The sequence below is a fragment of the Aspergillus nomiae genome (genome assembly GCF_001204775.2).
Source record: "Aspergillus nomiae NRRL 13137 chromosome Unknown contig00418, whole genome shotgun sequence".
Classification (NCBI taxonomy): domain Eukaryota; kingdom Fungi; phylum Ascomycota; class Eurotiomycetes; order Eurotiales; family Aspergillaceae; genus Aspergillus; species Aspergillus nomiae.
Genome location: NW_015378473.1, coordinates 1,767 through 29,173, shown reverse-complemented (window position 1 = coordinate 29,173; position 27,407 = coordinate 1,767). Strand labels below are relative to the sequence as shown.

The 27,407-nt window shown below is 47.5% G+C and overlaps 5 protein-coding genes across 5 annotated transcripts; 3 read left to right on the top strand and 2 right to left on the bottom strand.

Annotated features, from left to right (window-relative positions):
- Positions 1-1,070: 1,070 nt before the first annotated feature.
- ANOM_011461 (uncharacterized protein) lies at positions 1,071-1,758 on the bottom strand (the record flags this gene model as incomplete). The annotated part of the gene is made up of 4 exons (XM_015556717.1): positions 1,071-1,196; positions 1,279-1,353; positions 1,428-1,457; positions 1,525-1,758. Coding segments are annotated over 4 exons (453 nt in total), but the record flags the coding sequence as incomplete, so codon positions are not given.
- A 1,374-nt stretch (positions 1,759-3,132) lies between these two features.
- On the top strand, positions 3,133-15,033 carry ANOM_011460 (uncharacterized protein; the record flags this gene model as incomplete). Its single annotated transcript, XM_015556716.1, has 1 exon — positions 3,133-15,033. The coding sequence occupies one exon, from the start codon at positions 3,133-3,135 to the stop codon at positions 15,031-15,033; it is 11,901 nt and encodes a 3,966-aa protein (XP_015402624.1).
- A 372-nt stretch (positions 15,034-15,405) lies between these two features.
- On the bottom strand, positions 15,406-15,897 carry ANOM_011459 (uncharacterized protein; the record flags this gene model as incomplete). Its single annotated transcript, XM_015556715.1, has 3 exons — positions 15,406-15,555; positions 15,607-15,789; positions 15,850-15,897. The coding sequence occupies 3 exons, from the start codon at positions 15,895-15,897 to the stop codon at positions 15,406-15,408; spliced, it is 381 nt and encodes a 126-aa protein (XP_015402622.1).
- Positions 15,898-18,859: 2,962 nt separating this feature from the next.
- ANOM_011458 (zinc-binding alcohol dehydrogenase family protein) lies at positions 18,860-19,899 on the top strand (the record flags this gene model as incomplete). Its single annotated transcript, XM_015556714.1, has 2 exons — positions 18,860-19,261; positions 19,351-19,899. The coding sequence occupies 2 exons, from the start codon at positions 18,860-18,862 to the stop codon at positions 19,897-19,899; spliced, it is 951 nt and encodes a 316-aa protein (XP_015402621.1).
- Positions 19,900-24,532: 4,633 nt separating this feature from the next.
- On the top strand, positions 24,533-25,588 carry ANOM_011457 (uncharacterized protein; the record flags this gene model as incomplete). Its single annotated transcript, XM_015556713.1, has 1 exon — positions 24,533-25,588. One exon carries the CDS (start codon positions 24,533-24,535, stop codon positions 25,586-25,588), a length of 1,056 nt encoding a protein of 351 aa, XP_015402620.1.
- Between the last annotated feature and the right edge of the window lie 1,819 nt (positions 25,589-27,407).

Here is a 27,407-nt window from a genome sequence, read left to right as displayed (position 1 = left end):
AAAGGGAAGAGAGAAGGAAGGAGAGAAAAAGGAAAAAAGAAAAAAAAAATAAATAAATAAAAAAGAAAAGGTAAAAGAAAAAGCAAAAGTAAATAAATAAAAACTTTAACTTGTTATCCTTACCCTTGCCTTAACACAAGAAGACAAGGAGGATAATCTCGGCGAAGAAGGACTCATTCGTTGCTGACTGACAACGATTTACCGCTCTACGGCTGACCTCGTGCATGGCCCCAGCAGACACAGGTGCAAGTGCCAGACGGATGGGTACTCAGGACTTTCCGGCACTATCTCCAGGAGATCGACGTGGTTCATCGTGGTACGAATCGGAGTATGGAGCTCACCGAGTTTACTGAGTACGTACTGGATTGCCGTGGGCGATCCTGTCTCCACACGGCCCACTGTAAGCACAGTCGTATTGGTCATGGTCGATGAAAAAGCAGAGCGGATGTTCCCGAAGTGGATCTCAGCGTGCCAGCGGTGATCTGCGGATAGTGCCTTGTATTCGATAGCTCATCAACACTTGTCTAATTAGGAAATTGGTCTGGGGCCATGCAGATCTATTACTATTAGTGGTGCTGACCAGGCAGATGAGGACCACCAGCAATCTTTTACTTCGGGTATCTGCCTTGCAAACACACAAAGCAGTTCAGGAAACGAAATCCAGTTGTAGGAATTAATAAAATCTGGATCGTTCTTAAATTTACGAACTCGGCTTTCTTATTTTAATTCACCTCTACCTTGCGTATATACCAATTAGGTAAGAAAAACATAAATGACGTGCATCTTCAAGCCATGCATGACATCTGATATATCTCGCTACACGTATGCCATTGCATGCTTTTGTATATATGAGATTGGTCATATCTAGTGAACTACATGAGATATATATCATGCTATACCAGCGTTGTATGAGACGGGGCAAGGAAACATGTCAGTAGCTTGGCGGTTCAAGTTGGCTAGCTGCAGCTTAGAGAGAATAGCAATCCTTCGAAGATTTCATATTATGCAATGCGTTCCGACTTTCTTACAGAAGCAAAGAGCGAGGAAGCTCACGATACAAGTGTACTACCCTACTCAAAGCAGCGGAATTTTGCCTCAGCCCCCCATTGCCCGACGATATCTAGTTGGTCGAGATCATTGACCGCCAGGAATGTGTTGCTATATTCGTGCTGCGGTAGAATAGGTACCAGCCCATACTGTAGGGCAAGCCCCATGGTTAGCAAATATAAACATCGGGCGGGACGTACACGTTGGCTGAATCTTGATCGTATAGCTTACCTCGGTCATTCCATTGCTGAAGCCACGGGGCTCCACCCAGATATGGTAACCTTGTCCCTTGATATGTAAGATGGCCTGTTGAGTCTCAGATATGGGTCCAAGAAGGGTCATGTTGGTGTAGATCGGGTGCCAGGGACAAAGAAACTTACTTTGGTTGGATTGCCGAATTTGCCGACCCTCTATCAAATCATATCTTTTAGAGTCTGGACCGTAGTGACTAGCTAGGATGCAGGTGTGATTACTTACGCCATCGTCGCGGCACAGCCAGAACTCTCCGTCCGCACGGAGCTTAGTCTGATCATGTAGCTCTTTTCCTCTGGGGAGAAGAGTGAGCTCATCCCGGTCATTGATGGTTAGGGTTCGCCCCGACAAAGAAGTATAGTATCCAGAGAGAGTGGGCATTGTTATAGTTGACTGTTGCGCAAAGCGTAGCTCGGACCGTTGGCGAAAGAAGGATGTTGAATTCAAGTAGCTTAATTGGGGGGCATTCGACCAGAGTTGAAGACATATATAAAGACGTCGGGAGAGTAAATCATACTGTTATCCATTCAACTTAAATTGGGGCTAGGAATTGGCGTATAGGAATTGTTGAGGCCAGGTTACGGAAGCTAATAGGACTAGCCACTAATACTTACCAAAGTTTAATTGATTTTCTTCGAAGAAAAGAGCACATATGTATGCAGCTTATGAACGATGTGATTCACAGAAGCGCATCGATGCCAGCTGGGCAAGGCTGTCGGGTTTCAATCAAGAAGGTTCAATAGCGCATCTACACATACATACATACATGGTTCAGCCGGCAACACGCTGTCATTCCGCTCAGCTGATCGACATTAGATGGACCTCAAAGCTCACCAGGGAATTAGTACATAGAGGAATTTGAACAGCCGAAACCGATGTACAGCTCTCGTTTACCGGCCAAGCATTCGTGGCGTAAAAACAACTGGGTTGGCTTTGGCGGTGTATGGAGAACCAATTTTGGGCGTAAAGACATAGATGACACTATTGCCAGCCTACTGATGACGATCAGTGGGTCAGGTACTTCTCACCCTACACCTCAACTCGTGCGCGATATTGCAGAACCCGAACTACGGCTGGGTTCGGTGTGGGTCTGCGGCCCGGATAGTGCAAACCTATTACTAAATCTCATGTATTTTCATCTTACCTATAGTATTTGTTTTTTTTTTTTTATTTTCTAAAAATCCTAGTATTTACCTATTCATGTAGGGAGATAGAAAAATGTAGTTGTTGAAAGAAATAGCTGTTTATACTCATTTTACGGCGTCATTGTGAAAGAATGCCGCCACTGGAATCATATACAGAAGTATATCCTAGACATATTGGGATTTCGGAATGACAATGTGTATATTATTGTATTAATCAAATAGTTTTCTATCGTATATGTTTGGTGTTCTGTTCCCACAGTATGTATGCCCCATGGAGCTGGGGACCACGAGTCTCCTGGCTAAACATAGTGGAGTATAGTGATTGAAGGTACTTCTAATCTATTGGGAGGAACGCCACTCCGAGGCTGATCGGACAGCAAGTAGCTCGGTCATTAGGAACTGGCTAATAGTAGTAATTCAACTTGAAACATGTGGGCTACATGCTCGTATCGACTGGGAAGGGCGGACAGCCACTCCAAGCGCCAAACTAGATTTAAAAAGGGAGATTTCTGAGTACTGGCATTCTTTCCGCATCTTCTCATATCAGGACATTTGACTGGTATCTTCCGCAATTGTTGACTTACCCCTCTGAAGCCTACCACGGAGGTTGATAAAGATACGATCATTATTCTATTTTACTATGGGTAGTCTGGACCCTGGGAGAGAGGCACTACAGCCTACGACCGCTATGGATACTATTGCCGACTCGATTCAACATGCTAAAATCCCCCTTACTCACATCCAAACGGTACATGCGGCCTCCAAATTGCAAGAAGAGATGATTCTTGCGACAATGATGGACGTGGACCACCAGGTCTATCTGGAAACATACCATTTCACTACGACTCAGAAGATCGAGGCCACCCAGCTGTCTCATGCCCTGCAGAGACTTATAGAAAAACACGCCATCTTGCGCTCATTGTTTTGTTGGGACGATAATGGCAACAGCACAAAGTCAACCATGGTGCGTCTTGTGGTTCTCGATACGAAATACCTTCTCAAGATGGGCACCTTCATTGGGTACAACGCCCAGAATGCAAATGTGGTATTTTATATGATAGGATCACCCTTTTCAGCCGGTGTAAAGTGGTCCGGGCAATTGCCATGGAAAATCTCTCTTTCGCAATCGTCCGATCAACAAGGGTCAGGATTGACTCTGAGCTTCCACCACGCAATACTAGACGGAACCTCGGCACGTCAGCTACTACATGAGATTCAAAATGAGCTAGACTCTCCAGCGTCTGTTGTGCCGCAATCCGACATCTTTGCAGCCAACAAAGCCCTGGCCAAACGGTGCAATGATGATACTCGCGCTCAAATCAAGGAGCAGTTTGCGGCAGTGCAAATCAAACCTAACCTTCAAAATATGGAGCCTGGTCAGCGATCGACTGAGAACTTCCGGCATGCCGAGCAAACCAGCCGCATCGAAACGAGGTTTCCCCCTCATACTGCCAGAGCTGCCGTTCCCGCCTGGATAGCAAGATTGGCCCTATCGATGGCATTGTGCTCGTGTCAGGACATCAGTGAGACAGTGTTCCTGGAGATAATGTCAGGTCGAAAGGCTCTTTCAGAGCAGCATCAAGAGGTCCTCGGCCCTCTATTGGCTCCCCAAATTCGGCATGCCCGGTTTTGCAGAGATACCCCCATATCGGATGTTGCCCAGTTACTCAAGTCAATCCACGATGTTGAACATGGGTTTTCGGTTGGACAGCTCAAATCACTTTTACCGGAGCTAGCCCATCATATCGATGTCAGCCTTGTTTGCCAGACAGACATGTCGTATCCTTCAAACGGAGTTGGCGATTGGCTATGGGGTTGGCGAGAGGCAAAAACTGACATTCCTTTAGCCGTCGAACTATTGCCACCGAGAGAAGGATTCTTCCACGTCACCATACGTTATCATCGGAACAAATATAGGGACGATTTTATAACCAGACTCCTGAGAACATTTGGTGGGTATTTGCAATGGCTGCAAGAAAACCACGCCTACCTATCGAATTATACCTTCGATAATAAGAGCTCGGACGGTGATCCACTTCTCAACATTGTCAAGAGAGATGCAGCCGACCGCATACCAAAGGAGCATAGTCTCAAAGGTGAATTCGAGTTTGGAGTCCATGAAATATTTGAGCTCCAAGCAAAGCGAACGCCACAAAAGATTGCCTTGCAATATGAGCATTCCCAGTACATGACCTACGCCGACCTTAACCTACGATGCGATGAGATGGCAGGGGCCCTTGCGTACCAGATCGGCCGCTTACGCCCACGACCAGCTGGGTACGAGGAGGTGGTTGCAATCTGGTTCGAAAAGAGCATTGATATGATCATAGCCATCTTGTCGATTCTGAAAGCTGGTTTAGCTTATGTCGTCATTGATGTTAATCACCCGGCTGAGCGAATTGCACATATTCTCGAGCTGTGCAAGACAAGGATTGTTTTATGTGGCAACATGACTGGCACTGAGAAGCTGAGAGAAATTTCACACAGGAGAGGCGCATCCATGTTTACTTTAGGCAATCTTCTCAATGAACATAATCCTCAGCTAGGTCAACGTGCTCTCATTAAAAGGAGAGAGAGTTTTTCGATATCCTCGCTTGCCTGCATTCACTTCACCTCAGGGACGACTGGAGTGCCGAAAGGGATCATGATTGAGCACCGCAATATCGTGGCATTTATACGTGCCGAGGTGCCTGGCTTTCTGGGAGACTGGACTGCTTGTCAATTGCAGTTGACCAACCCCACATTTGACATTACAATAGCAGATATCTTCGGTACGCTAGGATGGGGAGGACGGCTTATACTTGGTTCAACAACGAACTTGCTATCCTCACTGCCCCAATGGTTGGAGGGGACCAACGTAACGCATCTTTTCACAACGCCTGCCGTGGCGAATGTATTGCAGGGACAGATTCCAGCCTATCTGAGTGTTCTTACTGTTGGTGGAGAAGTGTTCCACCCGTCCTTCTTAGAGGACACACCCAAAGAATGTCGTATATTCAACGGATACGGTCCCAGCGAAACTACAGTCCTTGCAACCATCTATGGCACAGGCCAGACCGACAAATCTCTAGAGAAAGTCCCGATTGGGCTGCCCTATGGAGAAAGTCGAATCTATGTTGTAGTGCCTCAGACCTTTCAGCAAGTACCTGTGGGGGAAGTCGGGGAGATCCTAATAGGAGGACCACAAGTCACACGAGGCTATCTGGGAGACCAAGAACTCTCAGCTTCGAAATTTCAATCAAGCCCCTTCACTGACTCTCGAAGAGTATATAGAACGGGAGACTTGGGTCGGCTTTTGCCCGACGGGACGCTCGACTACATTGGGCGCATTGACAATCAGATCAAACTCCGAGGCCAGAGGATAGAGGTCGGGGAGGTTGAATCAATACTTGCAATGCATAGTGGAGTGAGGGCCTGTGCAGTTGTAAAGGCCGACACATCTGACGGCGGCTGCTTGGTGGCCTTCGTCGAGATGCATGCAAGACCTGGAACAAATGAGCACATTGTGGCTTTAGAAAAGGCTGAGTGGAGCCAGATCACGGAGGAACTCAGGTCCAAGGTTGCTAAAGTGTTGCCAGGGTACATGGTGCCAGCCTTTATCTTTAAGGTGAATGAGCATCTGCCTCAGACCATGAATGGCAAGGTTGATCGACGCGAGCTGTCATGTCGCGCAAAGACTCTGATCAAGAACGAAGAGCAACCATCAAAGACCAGCCAATCTGAGCCCCAGAGCGAATTGGAGAAGGTTGTGTGTGCAATATTTGGTGATGTGCTGTCCTGTTCAATGGGAGTCGACGACAACCTCCTGAATATGGGAGGTCATTCCATCACTGCCATCCGGGCCGCCACGAGAATCAATCACGATCTGAATTGTGGAATCACCTTCCGAGAAATCTTGCAATTTCCAACTCCTCGTTCCTTGTGTGCCAGGATTCGTCAATCAAGTGAACTATCCAAAGCAACAGAGGCAGGGAAGTCGAGGCTAGTCCAAGGGTCAGAACCCGTGGAGCTATCCTTTGCTCAATCACGTCTATGGTTCCTGGACCAGCTACACCAAAACTTGAGCTGGTATCTGATGATTTTTGCTTTCCGAGCTCGAGGCCCGCTTCGCCTAGATGCGTTGGAAGCGGCCTTCCTTGCCCTTGAACAGCGGCATGATACCCTTCGAACAACCTTCGAGCAAAGAGACGGAGTAACGGTTCAGGTGATCCATCCGTTTCAGCACAGGCAACTTCGAGTAACAGATATGGATGGAAGCAATAAGGAGCAAATGGTTCGCAAGGCACTCCTTAAGGAACAGACCACGCCTTTTAACCTTACACGAGAGCCTGGATGGAGACCGTCAGTCTTTCGGATGGATCCAGAAAACCATGTTATATCGATTGTTATACATCATATCATAGGAGATGGCTGGTCGATGGGTATCATGCTTCGGGAGCTAGCGGTGCTGTACGCTACGGCTACCAGGGGAAGTGATCCAATGACTCGATTGCCACCACTCCCGCTTCAATATCCTGCCTATACTGTCTGGCAACGGCAGGAGGAGCAACTTGCTAAGCACCGCCATCAGCTCAAGTACTGGTCTGAACAGTTACAAGGTAGCCAGCCGGCTGAGTTTCTCTGCGATAAGGCACGACCATCCAGTCCATCAGGCAATGCTGAAGTGAGAACACTGAGCATTACAGGGAAGATATATGACCAGCTCCGAAGCTTTTGCCAGAGCTATCAAGTAACGCCATTTGTACCCCTACTGGCAGCATTCCGAGCCGCTCATTATCGTCTCTGTGGAACCGAGGACGCGACTGTTGGGACACCAATAACGAACCGGAGCAGAGCGGAGCACGAAGGTATAATCGGTTTGTTTGTCAATGTGCAATGCATACGGATTCGTATCTCGGAAACAGATTCATTCGATACATTGACAAAGCATGTCAGGGATACCGTAACGGCGGCTTTCGCTAATGAGGAGGTCCCCTTCGAGGATATTGTCTCAGAGCTGCAACCCACAAGAGCCACAGATCGTAATCCATTGGTCCAGACAGTATTCGCTGTCCACCCGGAGGGCTTTGATCAGATCTCCCTTGAAGGGCTCCACACTGAAAGAATCAATGTCACATATGCTACCAGGTTCGATTTAGAGGTTCACTTCTATCAGCATGCCGATGGCCTCGCAGGTGAGATCATGTATGCCACTGATCTCTTTCACTCTGAGACAATCCAAGCAATATCATCAGTCTTTATGAGTATCCTTCAATATAGCGTGCAAAGCCCTAATACAAAGATTGATGTTATACCACTCATGCAAGCACCGTCGACTGTTCAAGATGTGGACATAGTTCGAACTCCGTCCACTGACTACCCGAAAGAACTAAGTGTAGTCGAACTCTTTGGCCAGCAGGTCGCTGCCTCGCCCAGAGCAGTGGCGGTCAAGGACTCGTCCTGCCAACTAAACTATGCTGAGCTTGACGACCAATCTGATAGGATTTGTCACTGGCTGGTGGGGCAGGGATTGCCGGCTGAAACGATTGTTGCTGTGTTCTCCCAGCGGTCGTGCCAAACAATTACCACGTTTATGGGAATCTTGAAGGCCAACATGGCGTATTTGCCCTTGGATGAAAGAGTCCCCGATGCTCGGATTGAGGTTATAATGGCCTCCCTTCAAGGTCCTCGACTTATCTTGATTGGTCCCGGCGTTCGAACTCCAGTCATTGCGCTTAAAGATGTGAAAATAATGCCCATCTCCTGTATCATGGAGAAGAACGATATACCTCCTATGAACCCTATCTCGCCCCCTTCGGCCAGTAGTCTAGCCTATGTTATCTTCACGTCTGGCTCGACTGGTCAACCGAAGGGCGTTATGATTGAGCATAGAGCCATGGTGTCACGTATGAAACATGGCAACACCGTGAACGAGGACGATTGTGGCAAGACGTGGGCTCATCTGATCAGCATTGCGTTTGATCCTTCGGTTTTGGAGATCTTTACTCCGCTCCTCAATGGCGGAACGATTATCTGTATAGATGCTATGACGGTCCTGGATTATACTGCTCTAGAGGAAGCCTTCCACGAAGCGCGCGTTCAATGCGCTGTGCTCACACCCGCTATGCTGAAGCAGGTGCTTTCCCAATCACCGGGTGTCGTTGCACAGCTCGATACGTTGATTGTGGGTGGTGACCGAGCAGACCCTAAAGATATGTCCATGGCACGGGCATTAGTTGCATCGAGCGTGATAAACGCATATGGGCCAACGGAAAACACCATCGTCAGTACAGCCTATCGCATATCGAAGGACAGTGAATGTTTCAATGGCGTACCCATTGGCCGAGCCATTAAGAACTCGGGGGCATACGTCATGGACCAAGAGCTACGCCCTGTTCCACCAGGAGTGATGGGTGAGCTTGTTGTGGTTGGTGATGGGCTTGCACGGGGCTATACAGATCCTAAACGGAATACTGGGTTGTTCATCACTGTCACGATCAACGGGCGCTCGATTAGGGCGTATCGCACCGGAGACCGTGTCCGGTGTCGCCCAGTTGATGGTGAGCTGGAATATTTCGGCCGACTCAATGACCAGGTCAAAATTAGAGGACATCGGGTGGAGCTAGGCGAGATAGAGCAGGCTCTATTGGATCAAGGAAGATTGGCCGAAGCGGTTGTTGTCTTGCAGCGAAACGATGCTGAGCATGATCCTCGTCTGGTTGCTTTTGTGAGAGAGGAGCCAAATACCGAAGATAAGGAACACAATGACGAGCAGCAGCAAGAGGAAGGATGGAAGGAGATCTTCAGCACAGCTGTGTATGACGTTGGGATTCAGAGCCATCAAGTTGGCCGCGACTTTGCCGGTTGGACGTCGATGTACGACGGAACTAACATTGACAAAGGGGAGATGAATGAATGGCTGGATGACACCATTTCAACTCTGTTAGATGGCCGCACCCCTGGCAATGTCTTGGAGGTAGGGACAGGTTCTGGAATGATCTTGTTCAATATACCACAGGGCTTGAGGAGCTACGTGGGTCTAGAGCCTGCCCAGCCTATTGTTGACTTTGTCCAAAAGACGATCCATGATCATCGTGGCGACCTGAAAGACAAGGTTCAACTGCATACTGGGACAGCAGCAGATGTGGGCAATATAGCAGGGTTTTGCACTGCGCAGCCAGATCTTGTAGTGGTCAACTCGGTGGTCCAGTACTTCCCAGGCGGAGATTATCTTGCTCGAACAATAGGCGATCTTCTGAAGGAGCACAAGGCGAAAACTCTGTTTTTTGGCGATATGCGCTCCTTCGCCTTGTATAGCCAATTCCAAGTGTCCAAGGCTTTACACATTCTTGGGGACAAGGCTGAGCCCAGCGCGATCCGCAAGATTATGGCTGAGACTGTAGAGAATGAGACAGAGTTACTTGTCGACCCAGGCTTCTTTACTGCTTTGCCTCAACGATTTCCTGGCCTTATCCGGCATGTTGAAATTCTACCTAAGAAGATGCGAGCCACCAATGAACTGAGCTGTTATCGCTATTCAGCTGTCATCCATACTGTCCATGGAGATAATCCCCTCTCTATTTATACCGTTGAGGGTCACAAATGGATTGACTTTGTCTCGGAAGGAATGGATCAAACTGCACTAATCGATATTCTTAGCAAGAGAGCCGACGATACCGATGTTGTAGCCGTGGCGAACATCCCTCACGAAAAGACAATAGTTGAAAGGGTCGTTCTAGAATCACTTGAGAATCAGACCCAGGCTTGGCAGGGGGTGACATCTATTCGCGACGAGGCCCACAAGCGCAACTCACTCTCGGTCATGGATCTGATAAACATAGCTTCCATGACAGGATTTCGGGTAGAGGTAAGCTGGGCTCGACAATTTTCACAGGATGGCGGTTTCGATGCGATATTCCACCGCATCCAGTCAAAACAAAGTCAGGGACGGGCAGCATTTCAGTTCCCAACAGACCATGAAGGCCGCCACGCCGACACATTCACAAACAATCCAATGCTGCCTGGACTACGGAAGCCCATTGAACAGACCTTGAGAGAAGGGCTGCAGCAACGACTTCCTTCATACATGGTACCCTCTATCATTAAGGTCCTCGATCAGCTACCTATAAACCATAGTGGCAAGGTGGATAGAAAGCGACTGGCACAAATGCCAGTTACTATTTCTCCATCAGTAGATGAGATAGAAAGAGAGTATGTGGCACCCAGAGACGACCTGGAACAGACTCTTTGCGAGGAATTCGCCAATATCCTTGGGACAGACGTTGGCGTTATGGATAATTTCTTCAATCTCGGCGGACACTCTCTGATGGCGACGAGAGCGGTATCCAAAATTATTGGTCGACTCGGATCAGTTCTGAATGTCCGAGATTTATTTGATTATCCAACTCCCGCACAGCTCGCCAGGAGAATTTCGTCGCAGAGGGACGGTGAAATGAATAACCCCACTGTCGGAGCACCGCACGGACTCACAAACCTTGCCCCGATTGAAGTTATGGGTTGGCGAGAAGCAGTCAGGGAAGCTGGGCTACGCGATGGAGACATAGAGATGGTAATGCCATGCACCCCTTTCCAGGAGGGTGTCCTTACAAGCGATATTGTTCTTGAGGGCCGCTCAGCATATCAGGCGGTTGTGCAAGTGACAATAAATTCTGCCCTCGACCTGGAGGCATTGTCTGCTGCTTGGAGAATCACTGTTAAAAGGGAGGAGATGCTCCGCACAGCATTCCTACCTAGTATCGATGCGTCAAGACAGCAAGGTGTCTGTGGCCGTTCTTTCTTGCAGGCAATCTTTCGTGATAGCTCTGTTGAGGTTCAAAGAGTTGCCACAATTCAGGGCGGAAAGGGACGCAACGGGGACATTCAACCGCACATAGATATGGGCAAGATACCACTGTCATTGGAATTGGATGGAGAGAGAGGCTCAAGTCGATGGAGTCTCAAGCTCAAAATCCATCACGCTTTGTACGACGGGCAATACCTCTCTTCAATTATCCAAGGCCTGGTTCGGATTTACAAAGAGGGTAGCACATTGTTCAAGAGTTCCCACAAGGATCAGGTCTCTTTCTCAACGTTCGTACGCACGCTACAGGACGGCGACCCTTATAAAGCTTCCGCCTTCTGGAGGGACTACCTCAAAGGGGGTATGAGTGCTACATGGCCTGTAGCCAATGGTCTCAAGGGTCCTATGGCAGTAGATCGAACCCCCGAGATCAAGATTGGTGAGTGGGCAGGCGACGCTCGCAAAATTGCGAAGAGATTCCAGATAACACCAGCTGCAATGGCAAGGGCAGCCTTGGCTTTAGCCATAGCAGAGCATAGCAATTCGGATGATGTGATCCTGGGTGAGGTGTCAAGTGGTAGATATCACACCGGCTTTGTGGCTGGTCCTTGTATTGCTACGCACCCCGTCAGGATTAACATGGCAAAGCAGGACACGTTTCAAAGTCATGGCAGTACGCAGTCTCGAAGAATATCACTACATGCTCTGCTCAAGCTTTGTCGAGACACATACTTGGATACTATGCAGTATCAGCAAATTGGTCTCGAGTCTATTAGGCTATCAAGTGAAAATCCCGATCTACTACCGTTCCAAGTCCTATTCGTTTACCAGGAAGCGGGCCCAGAGACAAATGACTTCACCATATCCCAATCTGAACAAGGCCGTGTGGACTTCCCTTTGGTATTTGAAGTGTCTTGCCATTCCACAACTGGCCACCTTTCAATCAGATGTGTATTTGATCCCGTTATACTTCCGCCAGGAGATATCGACTGGGTAATGCAACATGTTATTGATGCGCTCAGTCTCATCGCCGATCAGTCAATTGCACGAAAGGCCGTACACAAACAAATTGACGCCAGACTTATGATCAGTGCCAATGAAAGAGCGAAATTGCAGCAGCTAGCAAGTAAACAGAATGTCATGGCAAACGACCTCAATCGAACTGTAATCGATATTATCAGTCAACAGACAGAGAAGGCCCCGGAGAAGATAGCCCTTCAGTTTGAGCAGGATCAGTTCCTCACATATCGACAGCTGTTGGATTCTGCGACTATTCTTGCTGGTAGTATCGAACGCATACTTGAGAACAGGATGACTGACGTTGACAATCAGCCATTGATTCCAATCGCTTTTGACAAGTCTTTGGATATGGTGGTTGTAATTTTAGCTATTTTGAAGGCCGGAGCAGCTTTCATTCCGTTAGATATGAACTATCCAATCAAGCGGCTTCAGGAAATCTGTGATCTTACACAACCACCAATGTTGATATGGGATGGCATCAACGGCAGTGAAAAGATCAATAGCTTGACCAACGCAACAGGAGCTGTCGCCTACACAATAGGCGATCTCAGGCAGTCAGGCGGACCAGTATCCGGAGGGAGCCGGCCTACCTCTCCGAACAGTCTAGCCTATATCCTGTTCACCTCAGGATCTACGGGCGTGCCAAAGGGAGTCATGGTTGAGCATCGAAATCTAACAGCGTTTACAATGTCCGAGAAAGGAAGTGTTGACTGTTCATGGACTTCCAACCGGCTTTCATTGTTGGCCTATACATTCGATGCTTCGATGGGTGATCTGTTCGCGACATTATGCAAGGGTGGTCGCTTTTCCCTGGTGAGACGTAGCAATATGCTGTCGCAGCTCAATACCTGGCTTGATAATATGAACATTACGCACCTGGCATTGACCCCTACACTCGGTGGTCTATTGCCCGACGATCTTCGTGAGGATAGTAGGCAATTGCCACATCTCCGGAACCTAGTTTTTGGGGGTGAGCCATTTCGTGCCAGCTTCCTCCGTAGGACACCTGTGGAGCTCACCGTGTGGAACGGCTATGGTCCAAGTGAAACAACTATTGAAGCAACAGCATGTCAGCTACAAGGACCAAGTGCCGAGACTGGGCGTGCCAGGGCATACCTTCCAATTGGATCTCCCACTGGGGGTTGCCGTATATACATCCTACGACCCGGGACCGAGGAGCCGGTACCCATCGGTGCCATTGGAGAAATATGCATTGGAGGACCACAGGTTGCGCGCGGATACCTCGGCCAGCCAGACCTAACAGTATGTCGGTTTACGCCTGATCCATTCGCCCCGTCGCGCGAGGGAAGGATGTTCCGAACAGGCGATCTGGGCAGATTCCACAGTGATGGTAACCTTGAGTATCTCGACCGGGAAGATGGTCAAGTGAAGCTTCGGGGTCTGCGAATTGATATTAATGAAGTGGAGTCAGTTGTCCAAACTCATCCTGCGGTGACAGCGTGTGTGGTAGCCAAGGCAGTAAACAAGGGCTCTGAGGCTCTAATAGCCTTTGTCGAACTAAGCCACTCGCCCTCGATTAATGGGGACGAACTTATGAGTTTGATCAAGGACCACATTTCGTGCAGCCTCCCGGATTACATGGTACCTGCGCATCTCCTACTTCCGAAGGAGCCGTTGCCTCGAACAGCACATGGTAAAATGAACAAGCTAGCAATCCAGAAAATGGCAAATGCAGCCTATGAGCAGTGCATGGCAGATGTATCGGCTGGAAGGCAGGTTCTTGTTCCAGCCATACCGGAGACTCTTGAGGCCACAATCGCATCGGTCTGGGCAAGGGTATTGGGAATAAAGGAAGATCGGGTCGACATAACTATGCCCTTCTCCAAGCTGGGTGGCGACTCTATTCGTTCAATCACCTTGTTGGCCCTACTTCGCCGAGCGGGACTGCGTGTAGACATGGCGGATGTCGCTCCATCCTCAACTATTCAGGTCCAAGCAGCTAGGATCCGTGATAGAGCACGGAATGGCCGCACTACAGGCAATCTGCACGTCTATGACCGGGGAGGCACGGCAACTATCGTTCTTATCCATCCATTCTTGGCGCAGTCGACTATCTTCGAGCCGCTTGTACCTCTACTGGATCGCCGCCTCAATGTTATTCTCGTCGACGATCCGTTCTTTGGTACAGACTCTTGTCCCGCGACATTGGCGGAATGGGCCGGTTCATATCTGGTCAATCTCAAGCCTCATTTGATCCGTGGTCGGCCCGTCATCTTTGGTGGATATTCCGTCGGAGGGCTGATCGCGTTCGAAATGGCACAGCTATGGGGGACACGTTACGGAAGTCACACCGCATCTGTCGTCCTACTGGATCCGGGAACCTATGAACCTATCAACCGCACGTCGGCTGGCAACTCAGACGAAGAAATCATCCGAAACTCCCTCGGAATGTCGGACGTTGAGCCTGAAGATCTTGCTCCGTTCCGAGAACACTTTGACCGTCACATCCGAGTCCTTCAGCACTCCGCCAGGCCTGCTTTATACCAGGGAAGATGTCTTTACCTCGGCCTCCCTGAGCGTTTCCAGGATGGCACAGCTGCGTGGTGGAAGAACCAATGCCCCAACATTGTCATGAAGAAGGTTGATTGCGACAACCACTACAAAATGTTGAAGGGACGTGACAGGATTCAGGATATCACTCAGTACATCAATGAGCACAGTGCGAGCCTTCTATTCGGTGTAGCGGATAGTGACTCCAGTTCTAACCAAAAGAAACGCTCACGTCCATCTGCTCCATTTGTGAGCACCAAAAAGACAAAACGCCGATGACCCTGAGCCGTTACGATGATCATGGTCCAGTTGAAGGTTTCGGATATGGAGAGAGGCTGGAGTTAGCGGGGAACATAGAATGACCTTACTTTCGAAGATTTATCTCATGTTCTTTCTAGTAATTTATCAAGTTGTCCATAATCATGTATTATAATACTTGTCAATCTCGTCACAATGACTTATGATCATCACACTCCCAGTAATAATACTATCATGGAATACATAGTGCGCTGGAGATATATCTTGCAGAGTCAAATATTTTGTTTCCATCATAAGACCTGAATCATACAGTAGGGACTAGCAGTCCTGATAGTCCTTCAAAGGAAGTTTCGGACTATGAATTGGGGTCGAAAACCGCCCTTACAGTCTCATCTAACAGCTAGCATAGGCAACCTCCACACCCCATCCATTTGGAGCCTCGACCTTCCCAACAACACCTAGGTCATTCGTACATTTATCAATAATTGCTTGTGCACCAGAGGCAAGCGTGGCAAATGATTTGAGAGCTTGTTTCTCATTGGTCTAGGTATCTTGTCAGAGCTCGTCAAGTACGACATCTAGTGTTTGACTTACCCAGTTACACATGTAGATGGCGGAATTATAGGAGCAGCTCACCCGGCCACACTTATTCGGGTCTTCCACCGGTGTGCCACCAACGCCTTTCAGATAATCGATACCACCCTTGATTGCTTTATAATCGGCGGGCAAGCCACCACCGCAAGTGACCTTGCCATCGAAGTCGCGCGATTCGAGAGCCTAGATAGCTACTCTGTTAGGTTACGGCGAAACGGTTATGGGTTATAAAAGGCATTGTACCTGTGTAGAGACAGCACCGAGAGCGACCAAGATAGTGGTCCACTTCATGTTGGTGATACCGATGTTTGGTAAAGAACAATCAAAAATTAGGTATATGATGACCTAGCGCTTGGAGATTGAGATATGATGTGGTTTTAGTTCGGGTAGTGGGCGGCGAGAGGCCATATTTATATGTTGGGCTCGAGTATGGAGTCCAAGTATGACTGGCACCAGAATTGTTTGAGAGATAGTTCTAAGCTATGAGGTATCAGATCTTGTGAAATTTAGAACAAATGCTGCCCCAGGCTGTGCTGTCCTGCCGCGTTGCCAAGCAGATCTACATCGTATCGCCGGCCTCAGTGGTGGCCTTATTTCCCCCATTCCGGGGTACGTGCTCCCCACCCGCAAAAAATCAATGTCTTTCATATTCTGTCCTCACAGCACCAGATGATGTTAGCTCGGTAGATAGGTAGTGTGTATGGGCAAGATCGGGCAGACAATGGAGCACATCCGAAGACGAGCAAGGCCTTCACAACTTTTTTGTGTCGGTTCTTGTTACAGTGGAGACTGGGGTTAGATCATAACATTCTTTGGCGCACCATTGCACAAAACTAGCTTTATAACTTCAATCCGCCCTTGCAGTATTATAGGACTGCGCCCCATGGTAAATAAAATTCTCCGAGGTAGCGTCAGGTCCCCTAGTGAGAGGTAGCTTGGACCCTTCAACATAGCCTTTTATTGAATCTACCTGCAGCAGATTGAAATTTATCACCCTTTTATCTAACCCATGCTCTGATACCCTTGCCGCTAAATACCTACTGAGAGCTTATTTGACTTGGCTGATCACGGAGTCTTGTATGTCATTCTACATTCATCTTCAAAAGTAGCCCCAACATCAGGCGGCCAGCACCGAAGATCATAGTACTACTGCACCAATAGTCTTGGATGAATCGGTTGGCCAAAGTCATCCGGACTCGAGGAGGGACATGGCTGAGCCGTGAGCGGTACACTAATCACAGGGTGACACTGAATGCCTTCGTAGAAAATCTTTCCGAGACACAAACCATAGAGTGGTTAGCTATTTTAGGTCCTTAGGATATAAAGATGGTTTCTTGACATTCGCACACGGCCAATCGAGGATCTGCCGTGGAATATCCCCGAAATGACATCCAAGAAGGAGTGGCTTCAATGCTATCAAAGCTCACTGGTGGGCATGGGCATTCATCATTCATAGGGTCAATTAACGGTTTTGGAAAATGGCCGATAACCCCAATCTCATGACTCGGTCCACGAGAACCGAGGCTTTCTCAGTGTCAATGACCGGACAGCCCTTGCAACTATTCGTGGCCCGTGGGCTCGACTTGCTGTTAAAAGCGCGGTATATACCTAACTATAGATTATAAGAAGGTAATGTAGGGAGCACAGCACGCCAACCATAGCCGGCGTCATGGCACTACTAGGCCTCTACAGAAACAAGCATGGCAAACTGCCAGCTTCATATCTGGATGTCCTGTCTACAGCGTGAATACCTTAGCCCAAGAAAGCCCGTACTATTGGTCCGGACAGGCAATCCTAGAAAAGGTGAACAGTCTACAGCTGACCGTGGAGGACGTCTGAATCACCAAGAATGCCGTCAGCAACATACTCGCGTTGCCTCTACTCGTCGAACTGAAAATAGCCATTCCAATCCTCTCCTGAGCTGACGTATTTCGATAGAGCACTCCCTGGTGCCCCTCGATACCGAATAGGGAAGCCTCTATGACTGCAAGGATCAAGGACAGGGAGACCATAAAGGAACTGGATGAGAGCACCGCCACCGTACTCTGCCGAGCATCCTTAGAAAGCGGACCTCCGTAAAAGGGTGAAGGCGCCTTAAGAACATGGATAAAACTGCTTGGGAAAGCCTCTCGAGGTATAGCCGCAAAGCAACTGCAAATCGGGAATGTATTAACTGCATACATCAATCACCACACAAGCAGGGAGACTGACGAGGACTGATGAAGACTGGGTCAAAGGCCTCAAGAAAATCGGCCAGGGTGGTCGGTCCACATACGGAGTGTTTGTACACGGCGTACACAGGAGCAAGTATCTACCGACATCGACAACCAAGAGCCGTTGAAAAGATCAAATCCGGCAACGCAGTACTCCATGAGGAAGCGAAGGTAACGTACGAAGGCTTGGCTAGCTCGGGAGCGGAGAAAGAGTACCCCACTGAAAACCGCCAATCGCTAATATTACCAAGGGGCTGGTGAGGGCCAATATGAGTGATCACCAACCAATTGGGGACGCAACTAGATTCCGAGGTAACCTTAGTGATCACTCATCACCGCTACCCACCTCTATGTGCAAACCTACCTCAAGGGTCGAGTGTGGTGGATGCAAAAGTAATTGGCTGCCCACAAGAGAGAATCAATAAAAAGAGCTTCACCTGCTGACAAATAATGTAGCATCGCTGTCAGGGTGTTACTGGGATTCTAAGACTGGAGCGTCTGTTTGACCTGCACATACAATGTCAAATTGCACAGCTTCGCATGACGCTGTCCTGCCGAAACCCGAGGTGTAGGATGACGTTGATCCGAGGATGTTTACTGATCAAAAGATCCATACGGTGATAGTGCATTGTCTAAACATCGGCTGCTTAACCAACAAACCCCGACTGGTAAAGACCTTTGAACTTAGATTGCGTATCATTAGCTAGGAGCTGATTAGCAGCACCTTTTTTTCGCCCCACTAAGATATTACCTAGCATATCATATCCTTAGCCATCCGAAGAGCGAACGATATCCAGAGAATGGCCTAGTTGGTTTGATGACGTACAAGGCAAACTGTATTTCAAAATCAAGACATAATAAATCATTCTCGGCGGCAATTGGTAATCATCCTGGAAACTTCCACTATGATAGCTAGATTCGGGTTGTGCTATAAAGTCCTCATTTCCAGGAATTCCAGGCTAGTATGCAAACCCAATTATCTAAGTCATCGAGATCTATACTTTCAAAGGTTCTTCTATTCTGCTCTTCCTGCGCACAATATGGCTACCACTCAACGTGCCGTGGTCGTCGATAGCCCTGGTGTGGCCGCATTGGTCCATGATCGGGCCATGCCCAAGTTACGAGATGATTATATGCTCGTCAAGACCGTTGCTGTGGCTCTGAATCCAACGGACTGGAAGCATATCGATAATTTGGTCTTAGAATCGGGCCCACTAGTTGGTTGTGATTATGCAGGCATAGTGGAAGAAGTTGGCCCAAAGGTGACCAAAGAATTCAAAAAGGGCGATCGGGTCTGTGGTATGGCCCACGGATGTAATGTTTCCCAGCATGAGGACGGCACCTTCGCCGAGCACATTGTCGTGAAAGGCGATTTACAGATGAAAATCCCGGAGAATCTCAGCTTTGAGGATGCCGCTACCTTAGGCGTTGGCCTTATCACGGTAGGCCAAGGGCTATATCGATCCCTAGGATTGTCCTTGCCAACGGAGCCATCTCGAAACGGAGAGTTGGTCCTGATATACGGTGGCAGCACCGCTACCGGCGCTTGGGAATCCAGTTCACCAAGGCATCTGGGTACCGCGTTATCACGACATGCTCCCCTCACAACTTTGACATGGTTCGATCGCTGGGGGCCGATGCCGTCTTTGACTACCGAGACCCAGACTGTGGGAAGAAGATTCGTGATTACACCAACGACCGCTTGGCCATCGCTTGGGACACCATATCATTGCCCGCGTCGGCTGAAGTCTGTGCAGCTGCGCTGACCACGGGTCCGCATGCCAAATATTCCTGCCTCCTTCAAGTTGAATTTCCGAGGGCGGATATCAAGCCTACTGTCACCCTTGCCTACACTGCCTTCAATGAGGAATTTCGCATTAAGAACCGTGTGGTGCCGGTTGTTCCCGGAGACTTTGACTTCACCAAATCTTTCATTGAGATCTGCAGAAAATTGCTGGCAACTGGAAAGGTGAAAGTCCATTCCCCACGGGTCAACAAGGGCATTGAGGGGGTGTTAGACGGGCTTGAGCTGCTGAGGAAGGACAAGATTAGCGGCGAGAAATTAGTCTATGTGATTTGAGAGATTATTTTATATGGTCGCTGCATGGTATTCATCGAAATCAATTTGTGCATTCGCTATTCTAGCTTGGAATATTCACTCCCATTGTACCTGGCTGTTATGCAGCTACCATGCGTAGTTGAAGTGAGTCGATTGTGGCATAACTTCTGAGAGGGTATTGATGCTTACTTTGTGCAATAGCGAGACATGTGCCTCGCAAGGCTGTAGCTTGACTCCGATATGGTAAAGATGTAAGCCTGATTATTCGCGTTATGATACTGTGGATAGAAGATTCTACTATGAGCAGTCACTACATAGCATCGTGTAGCCTCAACACATACATATAAACTCACCCCTTGCTAACCCTCTGGAACCCAAATACAGATCTACAGGGGCATACTGGTAACTGCTGCATAACAAACACATGACTGTAGCGAAAGTCTCTAACTTGGAATCTATGTAAACACTATACAGAAACAACGATAAATAGCCAATAATCCTCTTTTGACATATATACAGTCACCAGCAACGGAACCTCAACTGCTGTTCAATGACATCGCATATTTGTTCCTCCATTTCTTTGAAACGGATTCCTAACTCTTTTACCGCCTTGGTATTGTCGAACAGCCATGACACCTCCTGGTACGGTAATAATCTAAAGCCAGCATAAGGATAGGTGGATTGAACAAAGCTGTGAACATCTCTCCACGGCCTTGCCTTTGATGCCAACAAAAAGGAAGAAAGGCCTGTGATTGAACAATGAAGCGAACGGAGGTGTGCTTCGGCAACGTCGATGACATGGACACCACTAAAACAGCGCAGACCTGGACTTTCCGAATATGGGGCCTTGATTAACATGCGGTTGTCGTAACTGAGATCTTGAACGGATTCCTGGAACAAACTTGTACCAAAGACAAAAACTGGGTGAAGGGTAACGATCGAAAACTTCGGCTTGTGACATGCAGCGTAGCGGACGACTGTTTGGAAAGAAGCAAGTTTACTAACGTGGTATTGTGCCACCCGACCTAAAGTAGCTGGAGTTTTGTTCAATGAAATATCATTCGTTTCTAGTATGACGCGTTAGAAAGGTCTGTAAAAATATGCGGATCGTAGTAGGGAATGGTTAATTGTTAGGCCCCACTCGCTGAAAGGAAACGAGGAAGAGATCTCATAGGAAGAAAATAAAGTGTATAACTACCTTTTATAACCATTCCCTCCCAATTCTGGCGGAGAGGCACGAAAGGATCAACGGATGCAGTAAAGACAACCTTCTTAATTGAGGGATGTTTTGCAGCAGCCTTCAGCAGGGATAGGGTTCCTTCTACCGCGGGCATTGATTGATCTGGCGGAAATGATAGCGGGGATACCAGGCAAAATATGTATTCAGCCCCGCTTAGAGCAGTGTCAAAGGCGATGCTTGAAGTGAAATCAGGCACGATGATATATTCGACCTGCTCAGAGAATCGCGAGAATATTTTACGGAGTTTTTCGACGTCTCGTACACGACGTACACTAAGGCGAACACTGTATCCAGCTTCCAGGCGGATTTTGGCGACATGAGAGCCAATAAATTCCGTGCCTCCTGTCATAAAAATAATGGAAGACATGCGAGGCACAATGGAAGCCCCAGCCAGAGCTGTGTAAGGGGATACGGTATCAGGCGCTTTCTTCAGGGGCCCTCGGAAGGTTTATTCGGGAAATGTCGGCTTACGAAATCCTCGGTTAATATCTGATCACTCATCTCATCTTTAATAGCTAAATAGAGCTCTATGAAGTATTCACAAGAAATTATTGATGGCAAATAAGAAGGCCAGGTGGTTTCTATGTAAACCGAGCAATGATGCGTACCTTATCTCAACTCTTCAGCTAATACCCGAAGAAGCAAATAGATCCATTTGACTGTAACTACCAAGTGTTCAAAGGAGTATCGAAGATTGTCCCCTCTGTACAACAAGTCCTTGAATAATGTGCGTCCCTACGATTGGGATATAGAGACGGACTTACAATTATAAGATTGTTTCCTTTCGACATCGGGTTGCAAATATCCGGGAATTCTTATAAGAGAGGATAGCCGACAGTCACCTTACTGGACCGTGTCGGTTGAACGTATGATACATTATTACCAGCAACTGAGCGTTTACCGCTAAGACGCTGTTTCTCGTAGATAATTGTCCGATCAAAACAAAAAGAAAAGAAATCATGACGCCGGTGTAATGGATTTCTCCATTCATAATAAATGAAAGTAAGAGGAAAAGAAATACTAGAATTTTGAGGCGTTTTCGATTGTGTCATTTGTTGGGTTAGCACTGGCGTCGGGGACCTGGGCTACGTCGGACATAAGACTATAGCCAAGGGGTGACATTATCTTTGGCGAACGGGTAGAGTCACTAGGGCGGATCCACGATGCGGAGTGGACACCACCAGACTCAGTGTATGTATCCGTCCCGTGGGATCCATTAAGGGCATCGTCTATTTTTAATAACATCTGAGCAGTGGCACACTGCAACAGGACCGCAGCTTCTTCAGCCCGGCCAGCCTCAGAGAGTATTGTCGCAGTACTTTTCAATCCAAGGATAGACTGCCTCAGCTGACTCAATACACTCTTCAGCTCTGCGGTCTGTTCGCTGAGCATACTGATTTTCTCTTCTTTCCTCGATCGATATCTCCTCTGGGCTAAGCGGATCTGATATCGACGGTGCTGTAAGGAACAGTTAGCTTTCGGGTTTCTTTAAGTTTTCATCTAAGATGTATACCTCTGTAGGCATGGTATTGGCATTGTTCAGGAGGATGTGATCATGGTCGACAGCCTCTAATCCATGTCCACGAGGGCTACGTTCACGTCCGGCATCGACCCCTTTCTCAACATGGTCTTTCAGAGACATTATCTGTAGCTTATATTAAAGAAAGCAGTTCCGTCATGGAGCGTGGATATAAAATGTGAACAAGTACAGGAAGTCAGATATTAGAGTCTCAGTCCGCAAATTTCACAGCGATAGGTGGACAGCTGAGGGAGTAAAGTCACTGCTGTGGCGGTTTTTCGGGGAGAGGATTATAAATTCGGGTCATGTGACGAGCTAGGTTAAGGGTAGCTGTTTACTTCAACAGACGCCAAACACAACAGTGACGTGACCACGCACTTTATTGACATTTAATATAAACGATTCCTAGCTTACTTATGACTTTATATGCTTTTATTAATGAGGTGCCGAAGCTATTTTCATTCACTAGAGAATTACCAAAATGATTAACATTTTGGTCAAAAGTCGCAGTCAATGCCAGTGACCCCGAATATTAAGCTTTTTTCACCAGAAAATTACCCCAAAGCTTTCGGGCGGCTTGCTCTGTATGATCCATCTAATTTTTCTGTGTCTTCCTGTGACAAAGGGGACACTGCCCGGAATTTTGGTGCTCTTCAGTGCCATCGGTGTCACGTACACGCCCAATTGGCGGCGGACTCATCATTATTTGTTTGGCATTGTAGTACATTCAAGAGAAGATATCGAATTCCATGTATGCTAAGGTGCGGCTCTGCAGGACTGGCATTATCCTATTCAAGTGTAGATCAGATAATGATCAGACTAAAGCTTTGAGGCCGGTTTAAACTATAAATTTAAGAATCAACTGCTAAAGTTCAAAACTCTCTTTTAAATGTCTAAGCTAAATATATTGCGAGTCCAGAGAGACCAAGTGAACTGAAGATTTTGTGCGGGGTCCATATGAGTAGCGAGCTTCCTCGGCATTATGTTCTGATCACTTATCATGCATCGTTGGCACAACGTTGGTTAATATCTTCCACCCACCCACAAACTCTATATTTCCACAAACATAGACCTTGCTGTAGTAAAGGATAATTTTTCTTTAACTTAGCAGTGACGTTCAATAGCTGGCATGAAATATGAAGAGTTTGAATACAAATATATCAAATCCCTTTGAAACTTCGTTTGTTTGGGACGGTGATGACAAGGTTACATTTTGACCTGTGTAGTATTGACGCATGTATTATGACCAATAGAAATTGGAAAAGGCCATGCACTAAGATGAGGTTGGAACTAACGCATTTCCACTAGCGCCTCCTCGCAAACCTTATCTCTTTGATCACTCATCTATTTGTTTATCCTACCTATACCGAGGAAGGACTTTAAGTATAGTAAGTAACCTACCATCCTAAAGCCACTTGTTGCTCGACTATACCGGAAATCCATTGTCTCGGAATGCCGAGCTCATCGCCTGACTGAGGACGTTCGGTGTAGTACAATCTTTCTTGGTGGATGGTACGCAATATGCTGAGTTCTAACTTGCCTGTTCCGGCTGTATAAGCCTGCTCTTTGGCCAAAGAGTATGGAAGGTATTTCTCAGATTTGGGTGCAACCCGTACGTTCCCAGAAGGCTGTGGAAGCTTTCGGAAATAGACTTAATACGGCGTGGAACTTACACGTCGGAGCGAGAAAACCGCAGATATGGTACCATCATTGTTCGAGGTTCTAGACGATTAGAAATCGTCGACGACCAGATACTAGTTATCTTTCGGTGCTATCAGGGAACCACTATAAAACCCACAGCTTTTCCACACTAAGAGCTGGACAGTCTGAATAGCCAAACAATTGCATCTGGTCGTTCAACAGTTTCTTTGCACGCTATATTACAAAGCAGTATCATGCGGTTTCGATCACCTTTGTGCCTTTTTCGGGCTGTCTTTTGGCTTTCAACGTTTTCTTTCGCTGCTTGGATCCCTAAAGTTGTTTATGATGTCTATCAATTTCCGAATGAAACCTGGGTAGAAAACATTGCAGTGCGGTCAAACGGAGAGCTTGTTGTGACTCTTCTCGATCGACCTGAACTTTATTTGATCAATCCGTTTAAGCCCCAGGCTGCTACCTTGTTGTGGTCTGCTCCTGAGGTATTAGGCCTCCTGGGGATCGTGGAGGTTCAGCAGGATCGCTTTGCAGTGATTGCTGGGAACTATTCCGTCGCCACAGCGTCCACCAAGAAAGGATCGTATAGTGTGTGGATGATAGATCTGCGACCTTTCCAAGGCATGGAAGGAAGTGTTATTACCCCACCTAATATCACCAAGATTACCGACATCCCGGAGGCCATCTTCCTCAATGGAATGACCACACTCGGCGATGGCAACAACACTTTGTTGCTCGCTGATTCTGGGGCAGGAAATGTCTTGGGCCTTGATTTACAGACCAACACCTATCACAGAGTAATGAAAGATGATACCATGGCACCAGGCCCTCCACTTTATCTCGGAATTAATGGCATCCACCTGTACCGCGACTATCTCTACTATACAAACACTGCACAACTTCTCGCTCGGATACCCATCCATCCAAATGGCACCAGTGCTGGTGAGGCTGAGGTCATTGTTCGCAACTACGTCGGCGATGACTTTGCTATTGACCGTGCCGGTAATATATATGTCGCCGAAGACCTTGGGAACGCTCTATATAAGTATGGAGTGGATGGAACCGTTCGGGTCATTCTTGGCTCTAACAACTCTTCCGTGATTGCGGGTGACACAGCTGCCCAGTTTGGACGCACCTGTATCGACGAAGATATCTTGTATATCACCACGAATGGAGGGATGGCTAATCCAGTCAACGGCACGGTTGTTGGTGGAAAAGTGGTGGCATTCGATACTAAATCGATATTGGACGATGCGAGTAGAGCGCAGTCTTCACGACCAAGGACCAAACTCCTGTAATCTGATAGGTTTCTTTAGTGGCAAGCTTCTCTAAAATGGACTGCGTTTCATTTCAAACGTGCGCAGCATGTCTAAATCACGCTCGGCCTAAGAAATATGCCATCAGGGTATCCAATGTCACTTATTAGATTCCAGCTTGAGTAGCTGTTACTTAGAATCAAAATTTCCTTATATCCCTTTCAGCTAGAGATAATTTTGTTGATCGGACCTCGAGTTTGACGTAAGGCAGACACAGGTATAGCAATTTACACGAAAATATAACATGGAGGTGAAGATCTAACTTGCAAAGGTAGCACGGGTAGAGCTCAATCGCCATATATCAAATATTACCATTCTTAAACGCCAGGCAACAGTACAGAGCCGTTGTGTTGTACGAGTAGGCCATTCTAATGCCGTACTAAAGATTATGTTGTATAAGGAAGACGCATTCTTCTTCCAGGTTTTGTATTCTGATTTGCCTTTCGTCTCATAACCGAATCCAGAGGAACAATACTCACTCACATTCATTGATGAGGAAAGCCAGCCCAAGGGATCCAAACAGGAAGAGAATGTGCTTATGAAGGGGTTGGGTTTGGATAAGGGAAAGTGTGTGGTGAGCGAAAATTAGTTAAGAAAAAGAAATTGGGGGGAGCGTAAGTGATAGTGCCAAAAGAAGCTTAGTTGCGTAACTAAATTAGTCATGGCATTCTCCCATAGCTCATGGCTATAATTCAATTGCCAATGCGTTTGATATAGGAGACGGGGACTGATATGCTATTATTGTTCACTGTCTGTAAATACCTTTAAGCAGACGTGACACAAGGGATATGTTGTCGAGCGAGGTAGCCCTGCGTGCCACTATAATGCGTGATTATTTCACAAATCTCGCGCAGGGCCACCAACTACTACACCGATTTGTAGTTCCCATGTTTCCCAGTTTAGAAGTAGCTAGAGCTGGTACAAGCCTTTGGCATGCATATTCATAAATATAAAGACACCGACACCTCTAGAGCTTTAGTACAAGCTCTACTTATTGAATATAATCAGTTTTAATACAAGACGGTTACAGCAACCAGTATAGTTACAATACAAAGTGCAATTGTGACTAAAAAACCTCGTGAAACTTTCCTGAATCACAAGATCGTCCAACCCTTGGCTACGTAATCACTAAATTCGTGTAAAGATACTGGAAGTAGCCCTGAACCCAACAGACTGGAAGCATGTCGATTATATCGCTCAGAATGGGAGCCCGTTGCTAGCGTGCGACTATGCAGGAACCATGGAAGCAATTAGACCCAAAGTTTTTAAAGCTTTCGAGAAAGGATAGAGGGGTGCGGTGTGGGATTGGCGCAAATTCTTTTCAGCATGAGGCCCTTAAGAATCGCATCTGTAACCAACGTTATCACGTCCCAGTGGGGGGGTAGGGGGAGGGCGTGGGTGAGACCATGTAGCCCAATAGCTCAGAAGCTCAGCTTAGGTTACGGGGATATCTTTCCTGCTGAAGAAGTTGGAACATCATCTTTGGGGGCCGGGGGAAGGTCCAAGCCCTCAAGTGCTTTGTCATTTGAATTACGTTATTCTGGTGCTCCAGCGGTTGTTCTGTCTTGCTCAGGCATTCAACAGGTCAGCTCAATCCAGACTAGTCAATCGCCCCTCCAATCTGGCAAAGTAGTGACGTTCGGTCTCATTATTATTAATTCCCTCGATATTCGTGTCACAACCTGAAGACTATGAGTGAATTGATGAGTGATCATTCAGAACCACCAACCAGAACTCAAGTCTTGTAGATTACTCCCCTTCGGATGTAATTTTTTGGCCAGCTACGTAACTTCCTCAATTT